The following is a 22797-nucleotide window of genomic DNA, read 5'->3' on the forward strand; positions in this document are numbered from 1 at the left end:
CATTTTAGTCTGTATTTGATATCATATGACCACTTCTTTGGTGCTTTTTATATTTGGTACTATAAGAATAAACGTGCAAATGCATATCATTTTTGACAGAACCAATACAATTTCCCCAGTTCAATATCAAACTGTCCACAGCCGTCCACTGTCATTATCTTGATCCATTTTGTTATATCCTGTAGCCAACCAAAAGACCAAATGAACAACCACAGAACAATTCTTTACTGAAGGATTGTCTGAAGCTTTGAAATCATGGGGTTTGGTTTTAACATGCTCTGGCACAGAAGGTTTCAGGTGAAGGCAGGAGATCAATCAAACAATCAGTCTGGACAAATAGAGCGCAGTGCCACGGACGAAATACCTTCTGGGCTGAAGTCTGGAGGCATGAGAGAGGGGAAACAAATGAGAGTTAGCTGTGTTTGTCCTGAAAATAGAATACATTTGTATATAATGAGACAGAAAGATTACAGGGAGGATAGAGAGAGATAGAGAGAGAACAGATGGATAGAGAGAGACGCACAGGAGAGGAGAGAGAGAGAGAGCGAGTGCATATCAGCGCACAAGCACTGGAATCAAGGAGAAGATGTGAAGACAGCACATGAACGAGGCAGAGAGTGACGGATGGAGACGGAGAGAGACTGAGAGACAGAGGGCTGGCAGGTGGACGGATGAAAGAGCTGCAGACGACAAGATGCTTCAGCTTTGTCAGTGTTTCCAGCATCACGAGGACAGTACTGAACAACCTGCACAAACAGACTCGCATATCAGCAGCTGATTTAAATCAACTCTACACATCTGGATCACATCAGGTAAAAAAAAAAAAAATTCTCCACACTATATTTACTTTAAATGGAAATGCAGATGGTTGAGTTGTTGTACCTCAACCACGTTACTAAAAGTATACACACTTTAGCATTGTGATTTTGATCATTCAGAGACTTTCAGGTTTTATTACGTGTGAGGGAAGTAACATTTATAAATCGTCCCTTTGGAATTATAAGGTTCTATCTGACATTTTCGTCGACAATCGAGTTATTCACATATTCTTGTTCTGTGTAAACGTATTTACATTATGTGATAGATTTTTTTTATGTTGTGTACATTATGGGACTTTTTATTTAAAAAAAACACTAAGGTTCTATTTACACAGTCAAATGGAACACAACAACTTTGAAGCTCAATATCTCAAAACAACTCGGAATGCAGATAGAACCTTAGAATTCCAAGGGGACGAAATGCAGATTTTATGTCTAATGGATCATTGAGAACTATGTTGTCCACAGATATTAAATCTCTAATAAATGTTATTTCCCGCACATGTAACAAGACTTCAAAGTATTTGAATTATATCAGAGGACACAATGTTTTAGACCAGTAACTTTGTGTGTGAGGAGAGGAGAGAGAGAGCACAAGCAGTTTCCTTCATTTATACAAAAGAAAATGGAAGAAAAACAGACTCACTGGTAGCTGCCTCACACATTTGTTTTCATTATTTCAGTTCTATAACTCAGAAATGCTAAAGTAACTCGTAACTGGTTGTGAATAACTTCTAGTTCCACGAATATGAGCTGTTATAAGTGCACAGTATCTTTCATGTGTATCTTTCAGCATTTTTCATCTTTCATATGTCATTCTCCGATATAAGAACAGCCATTCCCTTTAAATATAAAGAAAAAAATTAAGAAAATATACAAGCCTTGGCTTCCCCAAAGTTACAAAGAGAGATAACCTATCTGCTATTTCAGGTGTTCATAAATCAGCATAAATCAGCATATTTCAAGTAATTTACCAAGCCCTCAGAAATTATTAAATCAGTTAATCATTAATCAGTTATTGAAACCTTCTTTATTTTTGCATATGATAACTACAGACAAAATGGTTAATTAGTTGTCCATTTTATATTAATGCCAAGTGAGTTTCACAAAAACATCTGTAATTTGAGTTTACAGTTTACAGCATAAAATTGTTAGTGTATTTGAAGACTGAAGAATAAATATCTGTTGCTGCTTAAAGGAAGCGTGGAGAGCAGAAGTGTGACGGGTCCTATCACTGTACCCCAGGGGTCTGGCTAACCTGATTAACTAAAAGTCTTATTACACTGACGAGCTGTGGACAAACTAATGGCAGGCTCAAACTGACTTCTACTGATGTTAACTAGAAAAGATCATTTAAAACAAACTGACAAGGGGCTATTGAATAGCTATACAAGGTGAAAATGGAAATCTATTTCGTCTGTAAAAACTCAACTGACAGATAAAATCAGACTCAGACATCTTAACACAAGCAGAGAGAATAAAGCAGATCTATTTATCTGCTGTACTGTCTCCATGAATTACATTAATCGCCTTCCCCAAGGACAACCCGATTAAACATGAGTACAACAGCACAGAGCTTGCAGGATGGAAAGTTATAGCATCTTTTGAACCAATATTTCTATTGGTAGGACTCTATTAGATTGTTATACAATACATGTATAAGCTTACATTTCCGATAATCCCTCATATATGAGATATAACCATGTATATTTTATATTATGATTAATAGGATTGAACAAATTATAAATCATCCTCAATAATATATATATATATATATATATATATATATATATATATATATATATACATACATAAAAGCAGTGATGGACAAAAATATTGGCACCCCTGCATTTCTGTCAGATAATGCACTATTTCTACCAGATTGCAATTACAAATGCTTTGGTATTCTCATGTTTATTTCTTTTGTTGTGTGCTGGAGCAACACCCAAAAATCAGAGAGAAAAAAAAGCCAAATCTGAGACACTCTAAAAATGGACTGGACAAAGTTACTGACACCTTCAACTTAGTATTTGGTAGCACACCATTTGGAAAAAATAACTGATATAAATCGCTTCATGTAGCCATTAACGAGTTTCTTACAGCTCTATACTGGGTTTTCAGACCACTCTTCTTTTGCCAACTGCTCCAGTCTTTGAGAATTGAAGCTTTTCTTCTCCCAACTGCTGTTCTGAGATCTCTCCACAGGTGCTTCATGGAATTAAGATCTGGGCTCATTGCTGGCCACTCCAGAACTATCCAGTGCTTTGTCTTAAAACATTTTTAGGTGTTTTTAAAACATGCTTTGGATCATTGTCCTGCTGTAGGACCCATTACCTCTGACGGAGAGGCCTACATTGCACCCTAGAATTCAGTCTGATCTTCATTGATCCTACAATATCAAAAACAGTATTACATATTGATAGTTTCAATTTATGTCGATAAAATAGTCCACAGCAATTTAGCAAAACTGAATCACTTTTATAATACTGTGCAGACCTCATGATGTCACCACGAGGTGGAGTCTATGTGTTTGCTTGGAAGTTTACCGATCAAACGCTCCATTTAAATGCACGTCAGTATGTGGTTTCATCGATCATGTACACATTCATTTTCTCTTGTAGCTGTACACTCACTAAATAAAATACCCTCCCTCCAACAGCCAGTATGTGTAAGAGTAGAGTGGTGTGATTCCAGCATGAGGCACTGTACAGAAACGTGAGATGCATACAGATGCAGAGAAGAGCTCTTTTAATATTCCCCGCTGCAGCTCACCTGTTCAGACTGATTCTGTGTTGGTCAAGTACTGCCATGCAAATAAGCAACCCGATAACATGACAGCCGTTGCTCTCTTTACACGCTCTTTACATCTCATCCCTTTTCCTGCAGTAATGTGTGCCACAAACTGCCCAACAAACTGTTTTATCATGATAATAAGTAGCAAGGGAGATATGACATTTGTGTTAATTAATGGCGTGTGGAAATTGCATTAAATTTCAAATAACAAAAAGTAATAGCTTGACATCACAATACATGTCTACAGAGAAGAAAAGAACCAACAACAGAATCTTAACAAAGTAAACATTTCCCAAAATGTGGTGTGGGAAAATATTGCTGTCAAAGCATCATGTTCACTAAATGCTAAACGCCTTATTCAGCAAGTCCTTGTTTAGCAAATTCTCATTTAGTAAATTTGAGATTAATCTACATATTAATTCATTATTTTGATAGCTGTACATACAGTCTTAAAGAGAACATTTAATATGTTAAGTTATTTATCCTGTCTTTGTAGAGGAACAATCATCCTACAAAGCAAAGATATTAACTTCAGATTAAATTACAAATGGTGGAACATAAAGTAAACCTCACTCAGACCTCAAGAACGGAGACAATCAACAAAATAAAAAAGATCTTTACATTACAGTGCAACAAATAACTAACAATGATTAGAAACAAACAAAACAAGATTAGATGAGGTCAGCAAAGAGCAAATCAATAATCCTATAACAGTAATCCTATGACATAAATTATTCATGCTGCAATGCATGCTGGGAACTCACAAACCCTTAACATTTAAGCAATATGAAACTCTACGTTTGATCAGTTGAGAGCCAGTTTTATATATATATATATATATATATATATATATATATATATATATATATATATATATATGTTGGTAGCTAAACAGTTGCCGGTAACCATTGAATTCCATAATAATTTTTTGTTTTCATATTATGGAAGTCAATAGCTACCGGCAACTCTTTGGTTACCAACATTCTTCAAATTACCTTCTCTTGTGTGCAACAGGTGAATGAAACCCATACAGGCTTGAAGCAACTTGAGGGTGGGTAAATGATGACAGATTTTTTGGGTGATCCAACTGAAATAACCATATATCCTAGTGTAAGTATGTCTAATTAGTGTGTGAGTGAGCGAGAAGATCAAACGAGGCAGACTGATACTCAGTCACCGCAGAAACTTGCTTTATGATGATAATGAACACCAGATGATGTCCTTTTCAACATAATGGCTCTGTAGGCTGCTGCTGAGTGAGCTGCATTTCAAGATCACCGTGCACATGTGCGTACACGCACACATTATTGAGAGTTGGATTACCTGAGCCAGTCCTGTCACATGTCATGATGTTAAGGTCTTTTTTCAATGCCTTTTGTATGCAATGAACAGTGTAGGGAAGGTTGCTTTGGAAATGTAATAGATTACAGATTACAAGTTACCCTATTTAAAATGTAATAAGTAGTCTAAGTAATGTAACTGATTACATTCCTAGTTGAAAACATTCGTTAGAAATATAGAAAAGTAATCAACACTTCTATATTTCTAACGAATGTTTTCAACTAGTAATAGTTTTGAAACATTTAAAGCATTCCACACTGATTACTCTCAGACTTCTCAAAATCCTTCAACCACTTGAATTAAGACTAATAAATTCATTTTAAAGCACTGCCACCACAAAATCAGACTTTAGCACCACTTTTTACTTTGAGGTTAAATACAGGTTTAGAACCAGAAGATACTGTTTAATAGTAAATAGATACACAAACACAAAGGAAATACTGTAAAACTGGTATCAAATAAGCAGACGTCCTATTTTGTTTCCTAAACTCCTGAAACAATACGGTCTCGTATTTTAAAGCAGTCAATGCAATTTCAGAAAGAAATCAGTCAAATCTGTAAGTGTGTGAAAATATTCAGATGTAACCCCATTTGGAATCTTTAACATTTTCATAAGTAACTGTAATTTAATTACACTTTTTTTTTTAGCAGCAGCTGTAACAGATTACATTTATTTTGTAATTAAATTACATTATTTTGTTCCATGTAACCATTTACTCCCCAACTCTGGCAATGAAACATACAGAGATGCCAGAAAAAAAGCATGTCATCATCCTTTGACTATATGATTTTAAAGGGTAGGTTGCCTATATTTCAGGAAAATGTTCACACAATATAGCAAGCTTTACATTTCTGAATATATATAGAGAGCCGGACAGAGAGAAAGAGAGAGAAACTCTGGTGTTAGAGAAGATGGTCGGAGAAGAGTGATTGAGTTTTTCTCTCCACTGTGAACCCATTCTCACTTATTCTCTTTCCCTATTTTTCACTCCCTTGATCCTTCTCTATCTTTCATCATGAGCTCCTCCAGCATGTCTTAACTCACTCTGGGTTGCATGTGTGAGATGGTCCACCCATGACCTGCTCCTCTTTCACAATCCTTCTTTTTTTTATTCCACTGTGTTCTGTGCTCCTGCTGGTTTTCACTTTCTGCGTATGTCTTCAAGGTCCATTTCCCCCGTCAATCTTTTCTCTTCTCTTTCACTCACTTTCTTTTTCAACCGCACTTTCATTCTCCTTGCTTTCTAGTGTCATCCTCATCTCGATTCCTTGCCATGCTTTTCTAAACCTTCTAGCACTGCTTCTCCTCTAAGACCAGAAGAGCACATCTCAGACACACAAGAAATGGTCATTGCTTTGGGAAAAGGCTTTTGCTTTGGCATCAGCAGGTGTCCTCATGGAGACCATAGCACTGAATGCACTACACCGGATGAAAGGGCTTTGAAATGCTTTGTAGATAATATAATTTCCCTTTCTCATCCATTTGATACATCAAGGCTAAATATGTATCATTAAAGCCTTTTGCAGTATATGCTAAAATGAATTTATTTGTATGATGAAATAAGAACCATTTCACTGTAAACATAAGACAACTTTTATGACGCATAAAAACATGAATGAATTATACATGGGCATAACTAGGAATTACACAAACTTCAGTCTGGATCCGACCCTTGCAAAGATCTGAGATGACTAAACACCTGAAAAGAGATGATGCCAAGCACTAAGAAGACCTCAGAAAAATGTCGAAAGCAGAGAGGCCTTTTTTATTTGAGGAAATTACCTTGGTGGTAATTATGCTAATACAGGCACAATTTAGACTCATTATGGTTTAAAAATGTCCCCAGGAAGAACACACCATAGCTATTGTAATTAGAAATAACACGACTGGGCGCTTGGACTTATCTAGTCTTAGCAAAATGTTCAATCTTCCCAATACAGAGATCTTTATCTCTCTGTTTGAAACTCTAAAATTGAAAGGCAGGGGAGCAACTTTTACTTATAACCAGGGCTCCTGTGGTCAAAATTCGGCTAACAGTTTTGTGTTCTTCAGCATTAGCTTTTTTTTATATATACATTGCTAGGGCAAACACAAAGCCATTTGTATTCTAGCCATTCGTGTTATTAGCTTACCAGATTTGAGCTTAACATTGCATTTGGCTTTTGGATGATCAGGAGCTCTAGCTGCCCAGTTTGAGCTGTGAGGAGGTGCAGGGGTTTGTGTTTTCTGTTCTCTTCTTTTCATTACTTTCTCATTTAGTTGCATCACCACGGTCGAGACCTACAGCAGGATGTTTGCTCTTTGTGAGCAAACAGATTGAAGTCAAAGGTGTCTCGCTCTCTTCATGTCTTCTAATTGAAGAGGGGGATGGCTGAGAGAGTTTATGGACACACTCACACACATTCATGCATCCACAATGACACATGGATGACAAATATATCTCACTTCTAATCTCTCAATCTATTTTATGTCCACTGCATATTTTATATATACAAATATATTTTCTTTATCTGTAATTTCACTTTGTCCATTATATACTTATATTATATAAAAAATAAAAATAGAAATAAAAAATAACCATAATTAATTTGGAAAAATAAGTCTGAATTTTAACCTTTGTGCTGTGCAGAAAATCATTCATCTGAAGTGGTGCTCCAAGTTAAAAATTACCAGTCTTTTAAAAATGGGTTGTAAATCTGTCATTATGTCATATTATCATCAAATCTGGAAATCAATCTTTTCATGCGCCTCAGATTTTGAAGGAAAAGGCATTATTTATAGATAATTTTGCCAGTATATACAAAAAATCAGTGAGGCCTATAATCGATCAGTTCTAAAACAATCTGTGCTAATTTAAAGAAGACAAGAAAAACATTGAAAAATATTGAATAAAATTAAATTGAAAAATATTAGAAAAATATTAAGTCGAATAATTGGTAATAATGTAACATAACATAACATTTAAAATAAATTTTTTGTAGGCCGGATTTCTGATCATGGAACACTACAAGTGTAACAAATTGGGAGTAAAATCCCTATAAAAAAATTTTAAAAAAAACTTTTGGGAAGTTCAACAGGTCAAAATTACTGAAGGTTTCTCTTCATTACTGGAACACAAAGTTGCTTTATGTTTTTTTGTTTGTTTTGTTTTTATTGTTGCTTTAAGGATGTTTAGATACATTTACTTTTTTGCACTGAACATGCACTCCTTCCATAAACTTTCCATAAACTTGGAAGTGGTGTATAACTTTAACATGTTTTTTAATTATTTTAATTATTTTTTTTATAGATCTTAAGGACACCTGCAAAGGAACAAAGGAATACAAGCAAGACAAAGCAAACTAAATGTATGAAATGTAAAACTCCTGTAGACATCTCTATTTTATGGCAGTACGATGGAAGAGCTTCAACTCCAAATGAACTAATCAATATGCTGTGGATCACATTCTCCACTGGGAGGCTGTTCTTGCGGCAAGAGCACATAGAGAGTAATGTTGAATACTTTGATTTACAGACTTAATTTCTTTTTAATGAGCTGGAATGCGTTCCCTCTGCGAAGAATGAGAAGTTGAATGATGCTCAGTGAGGCATGCCCTTCAACACCTTCACACTCTTACAGACAAGCACAGGTTTGCTTAAGAAATGCTCAAATTTAGAATTCTGCAGATGAAACGATCTTGCCTTTGGATTCCAGAGATCTGAAGGAACTGGGGTTCCTTAGGAGATGGAGATGAGACTCATGTTAGGCTGTCGGGTTGATCACAAGGACATTCCTATTGGACTGGTGCAAAAAAAATTCAAGGATACTAAAAAGTAGAAGAAAAAATAACAATAAGACATTGAGTGACATTTGGAAATCACATACAGAAAGGCCCAACTTGAGCACAACATATCCGAAAACACAATTCAATACAACATAAAATGGCTGAACTTGCTGGATACAATGGCAGCGAGAGCTTCTTGTTCTCAACTGGTCTGCCTTTCAATTCTTCTGGTGACTATGAGTATTATGAACCTGAACCCGATGTCAGCAAGATCATCATCCCCTCCATCTATGCACTGGTGTGCTGCATCGGCGTCACGGGAAACGCCATGGTCATCTACGTCATCCTCAGGTACGCCAAGATGAAGACGGCCACCAACATCTACATTCTCAATCTGGCCATTGCGGACGAACTCTTCATGTTGAGCGTCCCCTTCCTGGCGACCTCGGCCGCGGTGCATCACTGGCCGTTTGGTTCGCTCATGTGCCGTTTGGTTCTCAGTGTGGACGGCATCAACATGTTCACGAGCATCTTCTGCCTGACCGTGCTGAGCGTGGACCGCTACATCGCTGTGGTGCACCCAATCAAAGCGGCTCGCTACCGACGACCGACCGTCGCCAAAGTAGTCAACGTTTGCGTATGGGGACTTTCGCTGCTTGTAATTCTCCCCATCATCATCTTCGCAGACACAGTGCCGGCGCAAGACGGAGGAGTGGACTGCAACTTTCTATGGCCAGAGTCCTCATGGTCAGAAGCGTTTGTGGTCTACACATTCCTACTGGGTTTTTTGCTCCCCGTGGCAGCCATCTGCATGTGCTACTGCTTGATCGTGGTGCGCATGCGAGCGGTGGGTCTAAAAGCGGGCTGGTTGCAGCGGCGGCGCTCTGAAAAGAAGATCACACGCATGGTGCTGCTGGTGGTCGCCGTTTTCGTCCTCTGCTGGATGCCGTTTTATATTGTGCAGCTGATTAGTGTGTTCCGCAGGCCGCCGGACCCCATGGTGACTCAGCTATTTGTCATTCTAAGCTACGCTAACAGCGGCGCCAACCCCATTCTCTATGGATTCGTGTCGGACAACTTCCGCCGCTCGTTCCAGCGTATCATTTGCTTCCGCTGGTTGGAGAATGGACTGGACGCTGAGCAGGTGGACTACTGTGCTGTGGCCCTGCGGCGTCAGACCACATGCGGCCCACCAGGTTTTCCAAAGGAGTGCTTGGCTTCCGACATGGTGTTTCGTAATGGAACCTGCACCTCTCGTACCACCACACTGTGAGAGGGTATTCAGTGAGAGTTTATAAGGATATCTGGCTCCAAAATAATAGTTTTGTCATTATTTACTCACCTTCATGAAAATCTTTTAGAGATATTTTGAAGAATGTTGGGAAACAGTTTTTGTGACCACTGGTTCCTAGTGTAAACGCACACACACAAAAAAACAAAACAATGAAAATATGTATTTTTATGTCCAACATAAGAAGTATATACATGTTTGGAACAACATGAGGGTGAGTAAAAAATAACAAAATGTATTTTTGGGGGGTGAACTTGAAGTGACATGAAGACTTGCCAAAAGCTCATGACATTCATTTTTGTTGGAAATAAACACAAAGTTTAAATTGTTACTGTACCATAATATTTATTTAGTCTACAATAACCATACTATGATACTAATTAATAAAAATAATTAATGCATTGTTAATACATTTCTTGAATTACATATTCAGATAGAAGCATCTAAAGAGAGGAGACAGTCCAGTTCATCTGTATAGATAACAAGCAAAATGTTTGTTTAATCTTTAAATATCTTTCATGAGCTTTTCATCAACTGATGTGTAGACATGATTTTATTTAAATGTGCTTAAGGGAATGGTTAATATCAATCACACAACATGGTTAGGATATACAATTTACACCTTATGGAAGTGTGGTCACATTTAACTTTGCTCAGCATCATTTTATATGTTTTATGTGTTGACCAAGAGAAAGCAGCTTGCTTTGTAATTTACCTCTGTGTGAATGATGTTTCATGCATCGCTACACTATTAACTATTTAACTATAAGACCTCATTATGAACAACCGATATCCCCCTACTGTTAATTTTGTGATCCTTATGTAATAATGTTAATTGTAGATTAATGTTTATATGAAACATATGTTGAAATGGTTATATGATTAGTTTGTGGATTCTAATTCTGTGTACTTCTGAAAGCACAATATCACCATAACAAAATACTTATTTTGTTCTTGCTTAAATTGTTTATAATTGTGTTATGTTTGTAAGCCAAATGAGCCCAAATTTGACTCAGTTTACCCTGCTTTAAAACTGTGTTGTTGGTCCAAAATGTTTATATTTTAAACTAAATTTTAAAAAACAATAAAAGTTGAGTGAACCTGGTCAGGCGTCTGCTGTTTGTCTGGAGCAGCGCTATTGCATCACAAAGTCAAGAATTCTTTCAGCTTCAGCAACATGATATAAAAGGTGTTCACTGGAATCGCAGATAAATTGACTTAAACCACTGTTATTTGTGCTTGTTGCATCATTCTTAAACATTTTGATGCTTTCCATCTGCTCAACTAATTTATTTTCCCCTAAAAAAAGAAAGCCATGGACTGGTTTCAATCTAATGACATCTGAAGTGACACAGATTCTTTCCTTTAACCTTATGACATGAGCTTACTCAATGCATTAACTCTTCGTTCATCATGGCAAAGTTCCTGCCATACACAAACAGAAACATAGTGAATCCAGCAAAAACAGCTGGTTTTGTTTTAGTGACATTATTCCTTTTTATTTCCTGAGAGTCAAAAATGTTTCTAACCAGCAAGAAATTGTCACAGAGGTGTTGTTACTTCATTCTTCACCATATTCACATTTCATGGTCAAAGCAAACGCATCCTAAAGAGACTTCACATAGAATTGGATATGCAGGTTTTATAGAAGACTTTACCATGTTCAGCCAATACATCAGGCCAGCCACAAACAAATTAATAAATTACAGAGAAGCAAAAAACACAAATAAAGAAGAACACGTCAGAACATATTTTGTTCTTATGTCGATGGAAATATGGAAGAATAAGCAGCTATTTTCTGTGCACAATGGTCCACAATTTTGTGAGGGAATTTTCATCTACAATGAACGTGCATTTGAACTTGAGATATCAATCTGGAGACCTATCAAGTTGCATGTAATGACTCAAAGTAATTTCTTTTGCATGCATGGTGATGCAGCCATACAAATGTATTGATTTCCAGATATATACAAGTTTGAATGCTACCTTTTAATGCATATAAAGCATGCACAAATCATCAAACTAGCATTCTTAAAATAGAAGTCAACTTTCTATTCACTATTCTGCAGCATCATTTAGAAAAGACTTAGTGCTCACAAAAGAACCGCTATGAACAGAAACAAATGCATTTTACTGCCTCGCTGCTTCATCCATTAAGCACACGTCACTGTTTTAACACACTTTGTAAACACTGAACTGACCTTCACAGCCGTAAGATCAACCGAAAGACCCAGGATCATCCACTGCAGCTGACTCAAATCATAGTGTTAACATTACTGTCAGCATCGGCAAAGTCAGTAATAAGGGCACATGGCCATATGAGTGAATTAATTAGTGGAGATGTCTGGGACAGAGTAAGAAAGAGAAAGAATGGGGAGGGGAGAGAAAAGACATGGAAGAAAATAATAAAGTGGATATTAAAGGAAGAACACAGAGTAAAATAAAACTCTGCATATAAATAAATTAATTGTAGATTTCAGAAAAATCTGTTAATTCAGTTAATGTTGCTATTTATTAGATGACAATAACCACCATATGCGAGTACATACATGTTATTCATGTGAAGGCAAAGTTTAATTTTCAGCAGCCAGTATTGCTTACATTTTGCTTAATATTTTTTTATAAACCACAATACATTTTTCAGGATTCTTTTTTATAAACAGAAAGTACAAAAGAACAGCATTTATTAGATTTTATTTTGGAACATTACAAATGTCTTTACTGATACTTTTGATAATTTTAACACATCTTTGCTGAATAAAAGTATCATATATATATTTTAATCTTACAGACCCCAAACATTTGAACAGCAGAATAAGCAGGTTATCTGTGTATTATGCGCATGGCTGCATGCATAAAACTTGCATTCTGTGCACAGAATATAACTCTTCCAGAGTAGTATGGCATTCTGAACACAGCCATTAAACACAAAACTCCAAATGTGCACTAAACACTTTTTCACCTAGTGCTCTGATTGTAATTCCCTGCCACTGTCGAAATGTTCCTCATCTGATTTCCATGCCAGTACAACCTCTGAGACCAACCTCTGAGCAACCTCTATCAAACTTTAACAAGGCGTTCACTTTTACAAAACTCTGCTTCAAATAAAAGTTTCTTCGATTCGGGGAAATTGCATAGCTGAACTACTTTTCAAGGTGAATTAATACAATTAACATAATTCAGAATCAGAATCAGATACGGTGGAACTAAATAACTAAACAGTAATTGATTCATGTGTTGAAATTGCAAACTATTATTTATTTTGACTATCCACAGCCTTCTTTGCCTCACACCAAATCAACTTGGAGGAAATTATGGGCCATACAATTTCTGTTAAAGAAACTCTCTGACACACTGTAAGAAAATATTTTGCAAATATTATATCTTTAGCGGTACAGCAGCTTGTCACTGGGGCAGTACCTTCTTTATCCCCAAAGGGTAAGTACAGAAAGGACTACAGGAAGTAAAGATAGACATTTAACTTTATTTATATTTTACATAGTCCTGGTGAAACTATTAAACTCATATTAGAAGATATATTTACATTTATTCCATGAGACAAAATTACTAAATTTACATAACTTATTGAAGTTTTCATATGCCCTTAGTTAATAACATGCATTGTCTTCTTGTGCATCCATGGCTGTTTATAGCTTTTTGTGAATTATGTAAATATATGAAAAAATACATTAACACTAATGAAAAGAGTTGAATATAAAGAACACAAATAAATTAATATATGAGGATGAACACGGCAGTATGGTCCTAATCATACATTCTGTGCTGCCACTGAGAGCTATACTGTTGATCAAGATGGACAGAACTAATCACACTGAATCCCCTGAAGGTCCCACACTGGAGGATTAGATTGTCAAAATAACACGCCCCCAGTGCTAGCATATATTTTTACCAACAATTTATTGCCCTCAATCACAGAAAGCTCAAGTTGGTCAAGCCTTTTAACTTTAGACCAATTACAGAAAGCCTGAACAAATTTTAGCATATGGATGTGAAAAGCAGTGCACCTTTGAGATATGGTGGAACTAAATAAGGTCTCTACAGTATCTGAGTGAATTTTTGAATCAATGCCAAAGCCCATTACCAAGCAATCTCATAGCGACACTTAACTCTTCTGCCTTCAAGGCAAAAATTAAAGGCAGAGTGAGTCAGTAACTGCAATTGGAGAAGTTGAAGAAATATACACTTATGGAGTCAAACAAGCCAGGAGCCTTCAAAATGCAATTTGTTCTGAATATTAATTGAACAGAATATTAACTGAACCGGAGCATGTTTAAATGACTTGATTATGATTTTTGCGATGTTAATGCAAAACTACAATTCCCTTCAGTCGATTAACATATGTTCTTTGCTTCATAACTAAATGTAACACATTTAGAATGACCAAAGTACCAGAAACTATGCATTTACACATATTTAATTTACTTTATATCTCCAAACGTCAGCATAGGAGTAATGTGACTGCAAACTATTATTTTCTTTTGCAAATATTGTCTCTCATTGTCCAAATAAGCTTTATGCAAACATTGAATGAAAGTCAATGCTGAAAGTCAACATTATTTCATTGAATTAAAGAACTGAAGCAAAATTACGTAAGAAACATGAGGCAGGAAATAGGTGAGGTTAAAATAAACAATATTTTAAGGTGACTGCAAGAAGACCACCATTCAATGCATTTATAATGAGAGTTCTGAGGTGGCTAGTCTCCATTCATTGCTAAAAGACCTCAATTTGACAGAAATATTATTTAAAAAGGTAATGGAGGAGATGTCATAAACTGATTTAGATGTGAATAGGTTAAAATCAAGCAAGAAGCTTTAAAAGCCCATAGTAACCATTTAGCAACTCCTCGGCAAGCATGCAAAGCTCTGCATGTTACAAAAATCTATTACAACAACTCTACAAAAACAGATATAAGGTGCTGCAGTAATGAAATTGTATTTTTTTGGCCAACCCGTAAGTTGGCATCAACCTGCTTCCCTCAGAATAAACCAATGGTATTTTCCACTGGCTTTTGGATTATTGCAGAAAATCTTATTAGCTGTTTTCCCAAAACAGACCTGATAAAGAAATCTTATGCTGTTTTCTATCTTCAGTGACTGAATAAGGTGACATCTCTCATTGTATTTCATACAGTGAAGTAGCACATGATCAGCTGTTTCTTGTTGGCTACAGTGCATTCCGCAGTTGGGTGTTTTCCAGATTTATATGATTTACTGTTAAGTCCAATATGACTTTTTCTCATCCGAGTTAGGATACTTCATTACCTTCGATTCCTTCTCTCTCTCGTCCCAGCACTGACTTGTTTTACCTGCCATACTGATTGTGGATATGTTCTGATGAGTACTTTAGCTTCTGCTTTACTTAAAACTACTTGCTTTATTCTTAGAGTTTGTTTAAATGATATCTTTTGCTATTTGGATTGCAGAGATGGGGTCATCTTAACTCTATTAGATCTCAGTGCAGCATTTGACACAATAGATCACTTCATGTTATTAAATCGCCTGGAGAGAGTGGCTGGTATCCAAGGGGTTGCGTTAAATTGGTTTTCCACTTATATTATACGACTCATCCTCAACACTGATCGCATGTGGGGTCCCACAAGGCTCCATTTTGAGTCCGCTGCTTTTTTCTCTATACATGCTTCTTTGGCTCTATCTTTCCGAAATATGATGTCTCTTATCACTGTTATGCTGGGGATACACAATTTTATCTTCCTGTCAAGACTAGAAATGGATTTTATCTCCTGCCTGGAGGAAGTTAAAATGCGGTTGTCAGAAAAAGCTAAATGGGGACAAAACCGTGGCCACTTTATTTGGATCTTCATTGTGTAGCTCTAATATTGGAAATCAACTAGGCTCCATGTCTTTAACATTGCACAACAGAATTAAGAACCTAGGTCTTCGATTCCAGCTTCTTGCTTGATAAGCTTTCTTTGACAACAGCGTTTATTTGCTTATTTCATCTCTGATGCATCACCAAATTAAAACAGTCCTCTCAAAGAAAGACCTAGAAGTAGTGATCCATGCACTTAATACATACTGTCTTGATTACTGCAATTCATTATATTTACGTCTCTCTCATTCCTCTATACATCGATTGTAATTGGTCCAAAATGTGGCTGATACATCACTCCTGTTCTCTTTTAATAACATTTCTTACCAGTCAAATACAGAGTTGATTTTAAGGTTTTGCTATACACACCAACATGAGCAGGAAACCAAATGAAACCTGTAGACATACCCATAACTTTTATAGTGTACATCATACAGAATATCTCATTTATGATATCCATCCTAAATTATGACCTGACAGACCTTATGTGAAGAGTAGCTATCAGATGCAATGAATTTTGTTTATTTTCTTCTCCTCTTTCCACTGTAGGGCAAATAATATTGCCAATAATTCTGTTGCATATTCTGACAAATGATTGGTTGCAGTTTTCTTAATATAAAAATCACTGATTGGGATACATATGGCTGCATCTGCATATCCTGTTTCAGGATCTTTGGAGCCATCTGTGAATAAAAACACTGAATCTGGGGAATGTTTCTCAAAATAAATCTGGACTATATCCACCTTTGTCTTGCCGTAAAAATGGGCTCGGCCATTTGTAAATTCTATGTATATGTCTTCCGGTCTCATCTGCATCAGCTACGTTCATCTATTTGTAGCTGAACGTTTTGCTGCTTGATTTTCAAAGTTGGTGTGTCTTATCATATTATTTTACTGTATTATCTTGACTACATCTTGTATTAATTTTTCTGAAAATTCCCATCCATATGCACATAAACTGACAGTCACCACTTATAAGCTACTACTAAATGTTGTAGAAACGTTCCATTATAATGATTAGTATTGTAAAAAGCGCTATACAAATAAACTTGAATTAAATTGAATTGAATTTGTTAAAGTAACTGAAGTACTAGGGTGTATACACTTTATACTTACTGAACCTATTTATGGTATTGTCCCTGAGTAGGGGTGAACTCTGCCCTATAAAAGGGGAGGCCAGAATCAAGAGAGAGCAACTGTGGTGCCTCGAGCAAAACTCTAACTCTTGTATAATGCAGACACTTACCTGTAAGCATATACGTTTGGACTTTTACCTTTTTATTTGACCTATTTGTTGCTTCTTTGGTACGTCGGGTTTTGTTGTGACCTTGTATATACTTTGCTGGAATGTCTGTTTTAGCACTGTAAATAAATTTCTCCTTGCATGAAAGTTGTAAAAGCAGAAAGCTATTGTAGAGTGAGCATTATTATTATTATTTTTAACAAAATTTATAGACACTTGTTACATAGATCCCCAAGCGAGCTGGTGCTGCTTGCTTTATCACAACGGGAGACATTATTTAAGGTATTTAAACAATAACCAATTAAACGAAAAAAGAAGAAAAAAAAAAGAAAAGAAAAAACACTGATTTCTGGACATTGGATCTGGAAATGCTAAAATGTCAACTCATATCTAGGTTTTGGCTTGCAAAAAACGTCATCCCTGCAGCACTCTGTTCTGAGAATTAATAAAATGTACTTGTTCTAAAAAACTACCTTTCATGTTCTTGAAAGCTTAGTGTTTGATGCGGAACTGTAGTGACACTGGCTTCCGTTTAAATTATTGAACACAAATAACTGTTCTATGATATCACAACTGAGGCAGTCATTTTAATAACTACCCACAATAATCTTCTTCTGCCTTTAATGAAGTTTAACTTTGTTAATGAAGTTTAAATATGATGACAGATTTGTTTCTTTTTTATAAAAAAATAAAAATATTGCTCAAATGTGATGCCATTGTTTCCCCAACCAGTTTTTGTTCATTGGCCATGAATGAAGCAGAACCATAGATGAATGCTGACTGAAAAAGTGCACAGCCCCAAGGGGGCTACACGGAGGAAACATAGGACTCAGTCAATCACAGAGACATTTCCTCAATGGACTAAGGCATGAGTATACCATTACCATTAAGCACCTGTCACACTGCTAATGTCTAGTCTGTGTATTCTGGAAAGATTGTCCCCAAAGATGCTTTTTATGTGCTTGTGGCAACAATTGTTATCAGCACAAACAATTAGAAATGACAGCAAATTCTAAGCTCTGGGGCGTAGTCATATTTTTCCTTGCTACATTATGACCCCTCTTCCAATGTGTCAACACGACACCATCTAAAACAGAGCGAGAACAAAATTACCATGCCTAGTAATATTATTAGAATAAAGGTCAAGTAAGAGCTCTTGTACTATCTACATGTCCTTATCATTTTTTTGTCAGAGTTATGCAGGCCACAGCAAGCTAAGAAAAAGCTATCAGAAATGGCTTCTCTCTGGTCATATATATAGGGAAGGTGGCAGATTATGACATTTTGATTGATAGAAATGGCTAAAAATAAAACAGTGCACAAAAATGAGGGCAGCAACCTCAATATCAGACAAGGCCCTCCTGTACTGTAAACAGGAACAAGATTAAAGAAGAGTTCACATCAATTTCCCATCATTTTGTAAATTGTGGGATACAGAAGGACCTCCCGTCTAAAGGTCCTAGCATGGAGTCTTAGTGCCGCAGGAGAAGATCCTTTAACAAAATGGTGATTTCAAGACTCTCCCCCGTCTGGTTTCACCTAAAGCTCTAATAACCCATCATTATATTTCAGAGAAGTTTCCACAGAGTCGTTTAACAGGAAGAAGTAAGACAAACTGGGGACCTCCATCAAAAAGAGAGAATCCAAATACCTGCCATGAATGTATAGTGAAGAGAATCTTTTTTATCCATTCCTTATTTTCAGCCTCAATGGAGTCAATTAGGAGACACAAGCTAAGGATAATGTATTGTGTTTAAATCTCGGATGATAGAATTGGAAGGATGATATAATTTAAACATATATAGTCCAGCCAGGTGATATCTATTAGAAACGATTCACTTTAGCCATGGCTTACCACACCATACTTCCACCAATAAACGGCTACATTTCAAATGCAAACGGCTCAGATAATCAAATGATTCCTTGTGATTGGTTTACTACATATTTCCATAGTTTATTGTTTCACAGCTGAATGAACTCTTGTCTCGAGTTATTCATTTAATCAATTGAATCTAATTTGACAAGCATTTTCTGATGACTTCCCAAACTTTTACAAATGACTGAGCTCAGTTTTCCATACTAGCTGAGCTGCGTGGGATTTACATACAAACAAAGACACCTGAGGCAATCTTCCAACCCACTGAATCTTTTCACTGTCACAAACTGGGCATAACGATAATGAATATTTTGCTTTCAGGAGATGCTGATTGTGCTAAAAGCCTGATGGGTTGTAACTTATTTTGTTATGGCTGCCAAAGCATACACTTCAACAGCTGGCCTTGAATCCATACGATATACTGATGTATTTTATAAAACAGACTCTGATTGTATAAGCCACATTCAGGTGACTATAAATGAATATAAACACACACCTGTGACCACATATTCAATTTAAATCTGCAAGCTGTTGCCTGGAAATGATAAATAGCCTACAGTTAGACTAATAAAATGAAAGCAGAACTGTTTATGACAATTAATAATTCTAAACTTGACTGCTAAATAATATGATATCATATAATTATAAAGGAATAAAACAGCTCAATTAGATGCTGGAAAACATGCATACTGGATAGAAGATATCTCTTCTGATGATTAACATTAAGGAAAATATAAAAGGATTTGAACAACAATACATGCTGTATTCATTTGTGTTAGAGCAGTTTCTGTTTAGACACAATTTGGAATTCATCATAACTTCTTTTTTTCTTCTTCTTGTATTTCATCTTTTTGATTTGTAGAACAGGCTTCTTGATGAAATGAATTCCTAAATTCTGTCTAAGAATAGCAGCTTGTGTTAGAAAAGAAATCGCTGAGGGTTCGAGGATGTTATTCATGATATTCATACACGGGGTTGAATCTTGTCTCCTGTCTTATTCATAACCACATAAATAAAGTAGTTTTGAAAGACTTCAATTTAGAATAAAAAATACATCTTGGTGCATCACTAATAAATCAGACAAAAACTCCCTAGGATTCACCTCAGCTTCATTTATGTGATCGTCTAGACAGGATCTGCGAGGAAATATGCGGGAAATATAAGATTACACCACAGATGTAACTTCACTTGAACAATCTGCACCTTCAATTATTATTAAATCTTTATAAAGTTTTATGAACCAGACTACTTGCATGGAAACAAATATCTGGCAAAAGAATGACTGCAGGATATAAGAGGATCCCCTAGGCCTCATGCCAAAAGTAGTCATTCTAGAATTAAAATAGAATTCATTCACAGCAGTTGGTTCCACGGAACTCCGATCACAGAAGACAGCATTGTAGGAGAAATAATGTTGCAGAATGTTAAAATACATATTTCTTATTATATTTAATCACTTCCACATTCACATTCATATCACACACGACACCCAGATTCTCATTTTTTCTTTTCTATTTTCAGATCTATTTATTTTACATTATGCTGAGGGGTTCACTGCCAAAGTCTGTCTGTCAGACAGACCAGAAAATAGACAGAAACAAACAGTCAATCGCACAGTCTCACAATCACAATCTCTATCTATTAAACTACAAAGGTTTGTGTTTGATGGTAGGGTGATCACTTAACCTATTCTATTTCAATCCAAGCCTCCCTGCATGTCCGTCGTTGAAGTTATATGAATAACTGTAGTGAAAAAATTTGCTGCTACGGATTGTTCACCATTTCCTCACTCATGTTGCTCCAAACCTGTATGATTTTCATTTTACGCAGAACACAAAAGATGATATTTCAAGAAACGTCAGAGGGATCTTAACCAATATGGAATGACATGGGTGTGAGTAAATAATGAAAAAAACAAACAAAACAAAAACACATTAAACTTACATATACACCAAACACATTTCAATGCAAGATGATCATAATCTGCTATATATGTGAAAATCATCACTGCTTGGACAGTTGGTTGTCTATACACTGCAGTCATGTCCATATTTAAGGCTCTCATGACAATAGTGATGCTCATATCCTGAAGCAAACCAAGCTATGAAAGCCGTTTCTGCAATACAATTTTACAATAATGCTCATCTTCCTTGACACTTATATTGAACGTTTGTGCCATCATTTATTATATTTTTCCTTAATTTATTTACACATTACCTCTTTTGAGGATAATTTTACCTATAAAAACTGTTTGAGCAAGTGATATAAAATTGGAAAATGCACACAGCTGGGAACTATACTGCTGAGACACTTGCTGGCATTTCACAGCACCCAAACATTTCTCAGCATCTCCAGCAGCAGAAAGTGCTTCACAATGAGGAAAACAATGAATCCTCAAAAGGTTTGCAGTAGGCTTTTTCACAAGTGTTTCTTTTTTCGTGAATGTTCATGTAATCAATATTCAGGTGATGTTGCCATAATTTTAAGATGACAAAAACTGCTTTCTATGTACATTTTGTATAGATGACATATTTTACATATCTTATAAAAATGTATGTGAGCATCAGTGTTATTGTAGTATCAAGATACTATTACAGTTTTTCTTAATATTTTGAATTAGATTTTATGTTTACATTTTTCAGCTTTAGTTAAGTACTGTAGTAGTTGCTGTTTAAAAAAATATGTCTGTCAATACAGTTTATAATTTTTTTTTTTTTTTTTTTTTTTACTACTACATCAAGTTAAACTACATAAAGCTCTGGTTTAAGGTTTCTGTGCTTCCTTTTATTTCAGTTAATAATTATTTCACTACATTAAACAAAATACATTTGTGTCTACTGTAGTAAAATTGCTGTTGCTACAGCGTGCCATGAAAAAAGAGGTTGGTTGACATTCCTGAAAACAAAAGGCTTTGAGACAGGCAGCACTAACTGGAGTGACTTTATGAAGAGAAAGTGATGCTCATGGTGGATCAAAGCACTACTCAAAGGGAATTTCATGATCTTTACGAGTAATCCAAGAGCTTTAGAAAAATAGGGCATGACTGCATTTTGTCTGATCTGCTTTATCCTGAAAGGAAAACTGTAAGAGCATGCAATGTTTTAGACATCCCACTATTGACTGATGATTTTTTGGGGGGGCATGGAAGATGCTTAGAACTGTATATGAATTATGTATATTACTCCAGAAACATGGTCTGCCATTTTGGGAGTCTTAAAAAGATTCCTTTAAGTGCGGATTATGAGGTTGACTAATGAAATTCCAACATCTACTGAGCAATTTAAACTCTATAGGAGGTCATCGATGAATACTGCACACACATAAACGCTGACAGACATTCAATAAACACCCTGTGGCTATTTTAAAAGACATAAGGCATCTTGTAGATCTTGCAGAGATGTTCAGTAGTAGCTGTTTTTGTCGGGTAGACAATGACAGTTACAATATTGTTGTACATCAGAAAACTCATCTGAATGCCATGTATACAGAACAAAAATATGAAGCTACAGTGGACATATGATGCACCAAAGTGGGCTGTTCACAGTCAAATGTACCTGATAAACTTGCCACTTATTGTATATTGCTGAGAAATAACTGTGAAGTCTTATAACATATTTCTTGGTATTATGAATGCACAGAATATAAACATTCAAAGAGAGCTAAATCTCATTTCATCTTTCCACAGTCCCTTTATAGCTGCTTTTACTCACTCACATACATAATGCATGATGTCCTTTGCTTAAGGAAGTATCTGCCAAAATGTACAATTTTACATTTCTGAATAATTTACTGAAAGCTGTAAAACAAAGATTCAAAC

General features: G+C 35.9%; 1 protein-coding gene across 1 annotated transcript; it reads left to right on the forward strand.

Annotated features, from left to right (window-relative positions):
• Nucleotides 1–412: 412 nt before the first annotated feature.
• LOC128017276 (somatostatin receptor type 1-like) lies at nucleotides 413–10119 on the forward strand. The gene is made up of 2 exons (XM_052602578.1): nucleotides 413–812; nucleotides 8243–10119. The coding sequence occupies exon 2, from the start codon at nucleotides 8875–8877 to the stop codon at nucleotides 9988–9990; it is 1116 nt and encodes a 371-aa protein (XP_052458538.1). The 5' UTR covers nucleotides 413–812; nucleotides 8243–8874; the 3' UTR covers nucleotides 9991–10119.
• Nucleotides 10120–22797: the final 12678 nt, after the last annotated feature.

Source organism: Carassius gibelio, chromosome A7 (assembly GCF_023724105.1).
Source record: "Carassius gibelio isolate Cgi1373 ecotype wild population from Czech Republic chromosome A7, carGib1.2-hapl.c, whole genome shotgun sequence".
In the NCBI taxonomy this organism is placed as follows: domain Eukaryota; kingdom Metazoa; phylum Chordata; class Actinopteri; order Cypriniformes; family Cyprinidae; genus Carassius; species Carassius gibelio.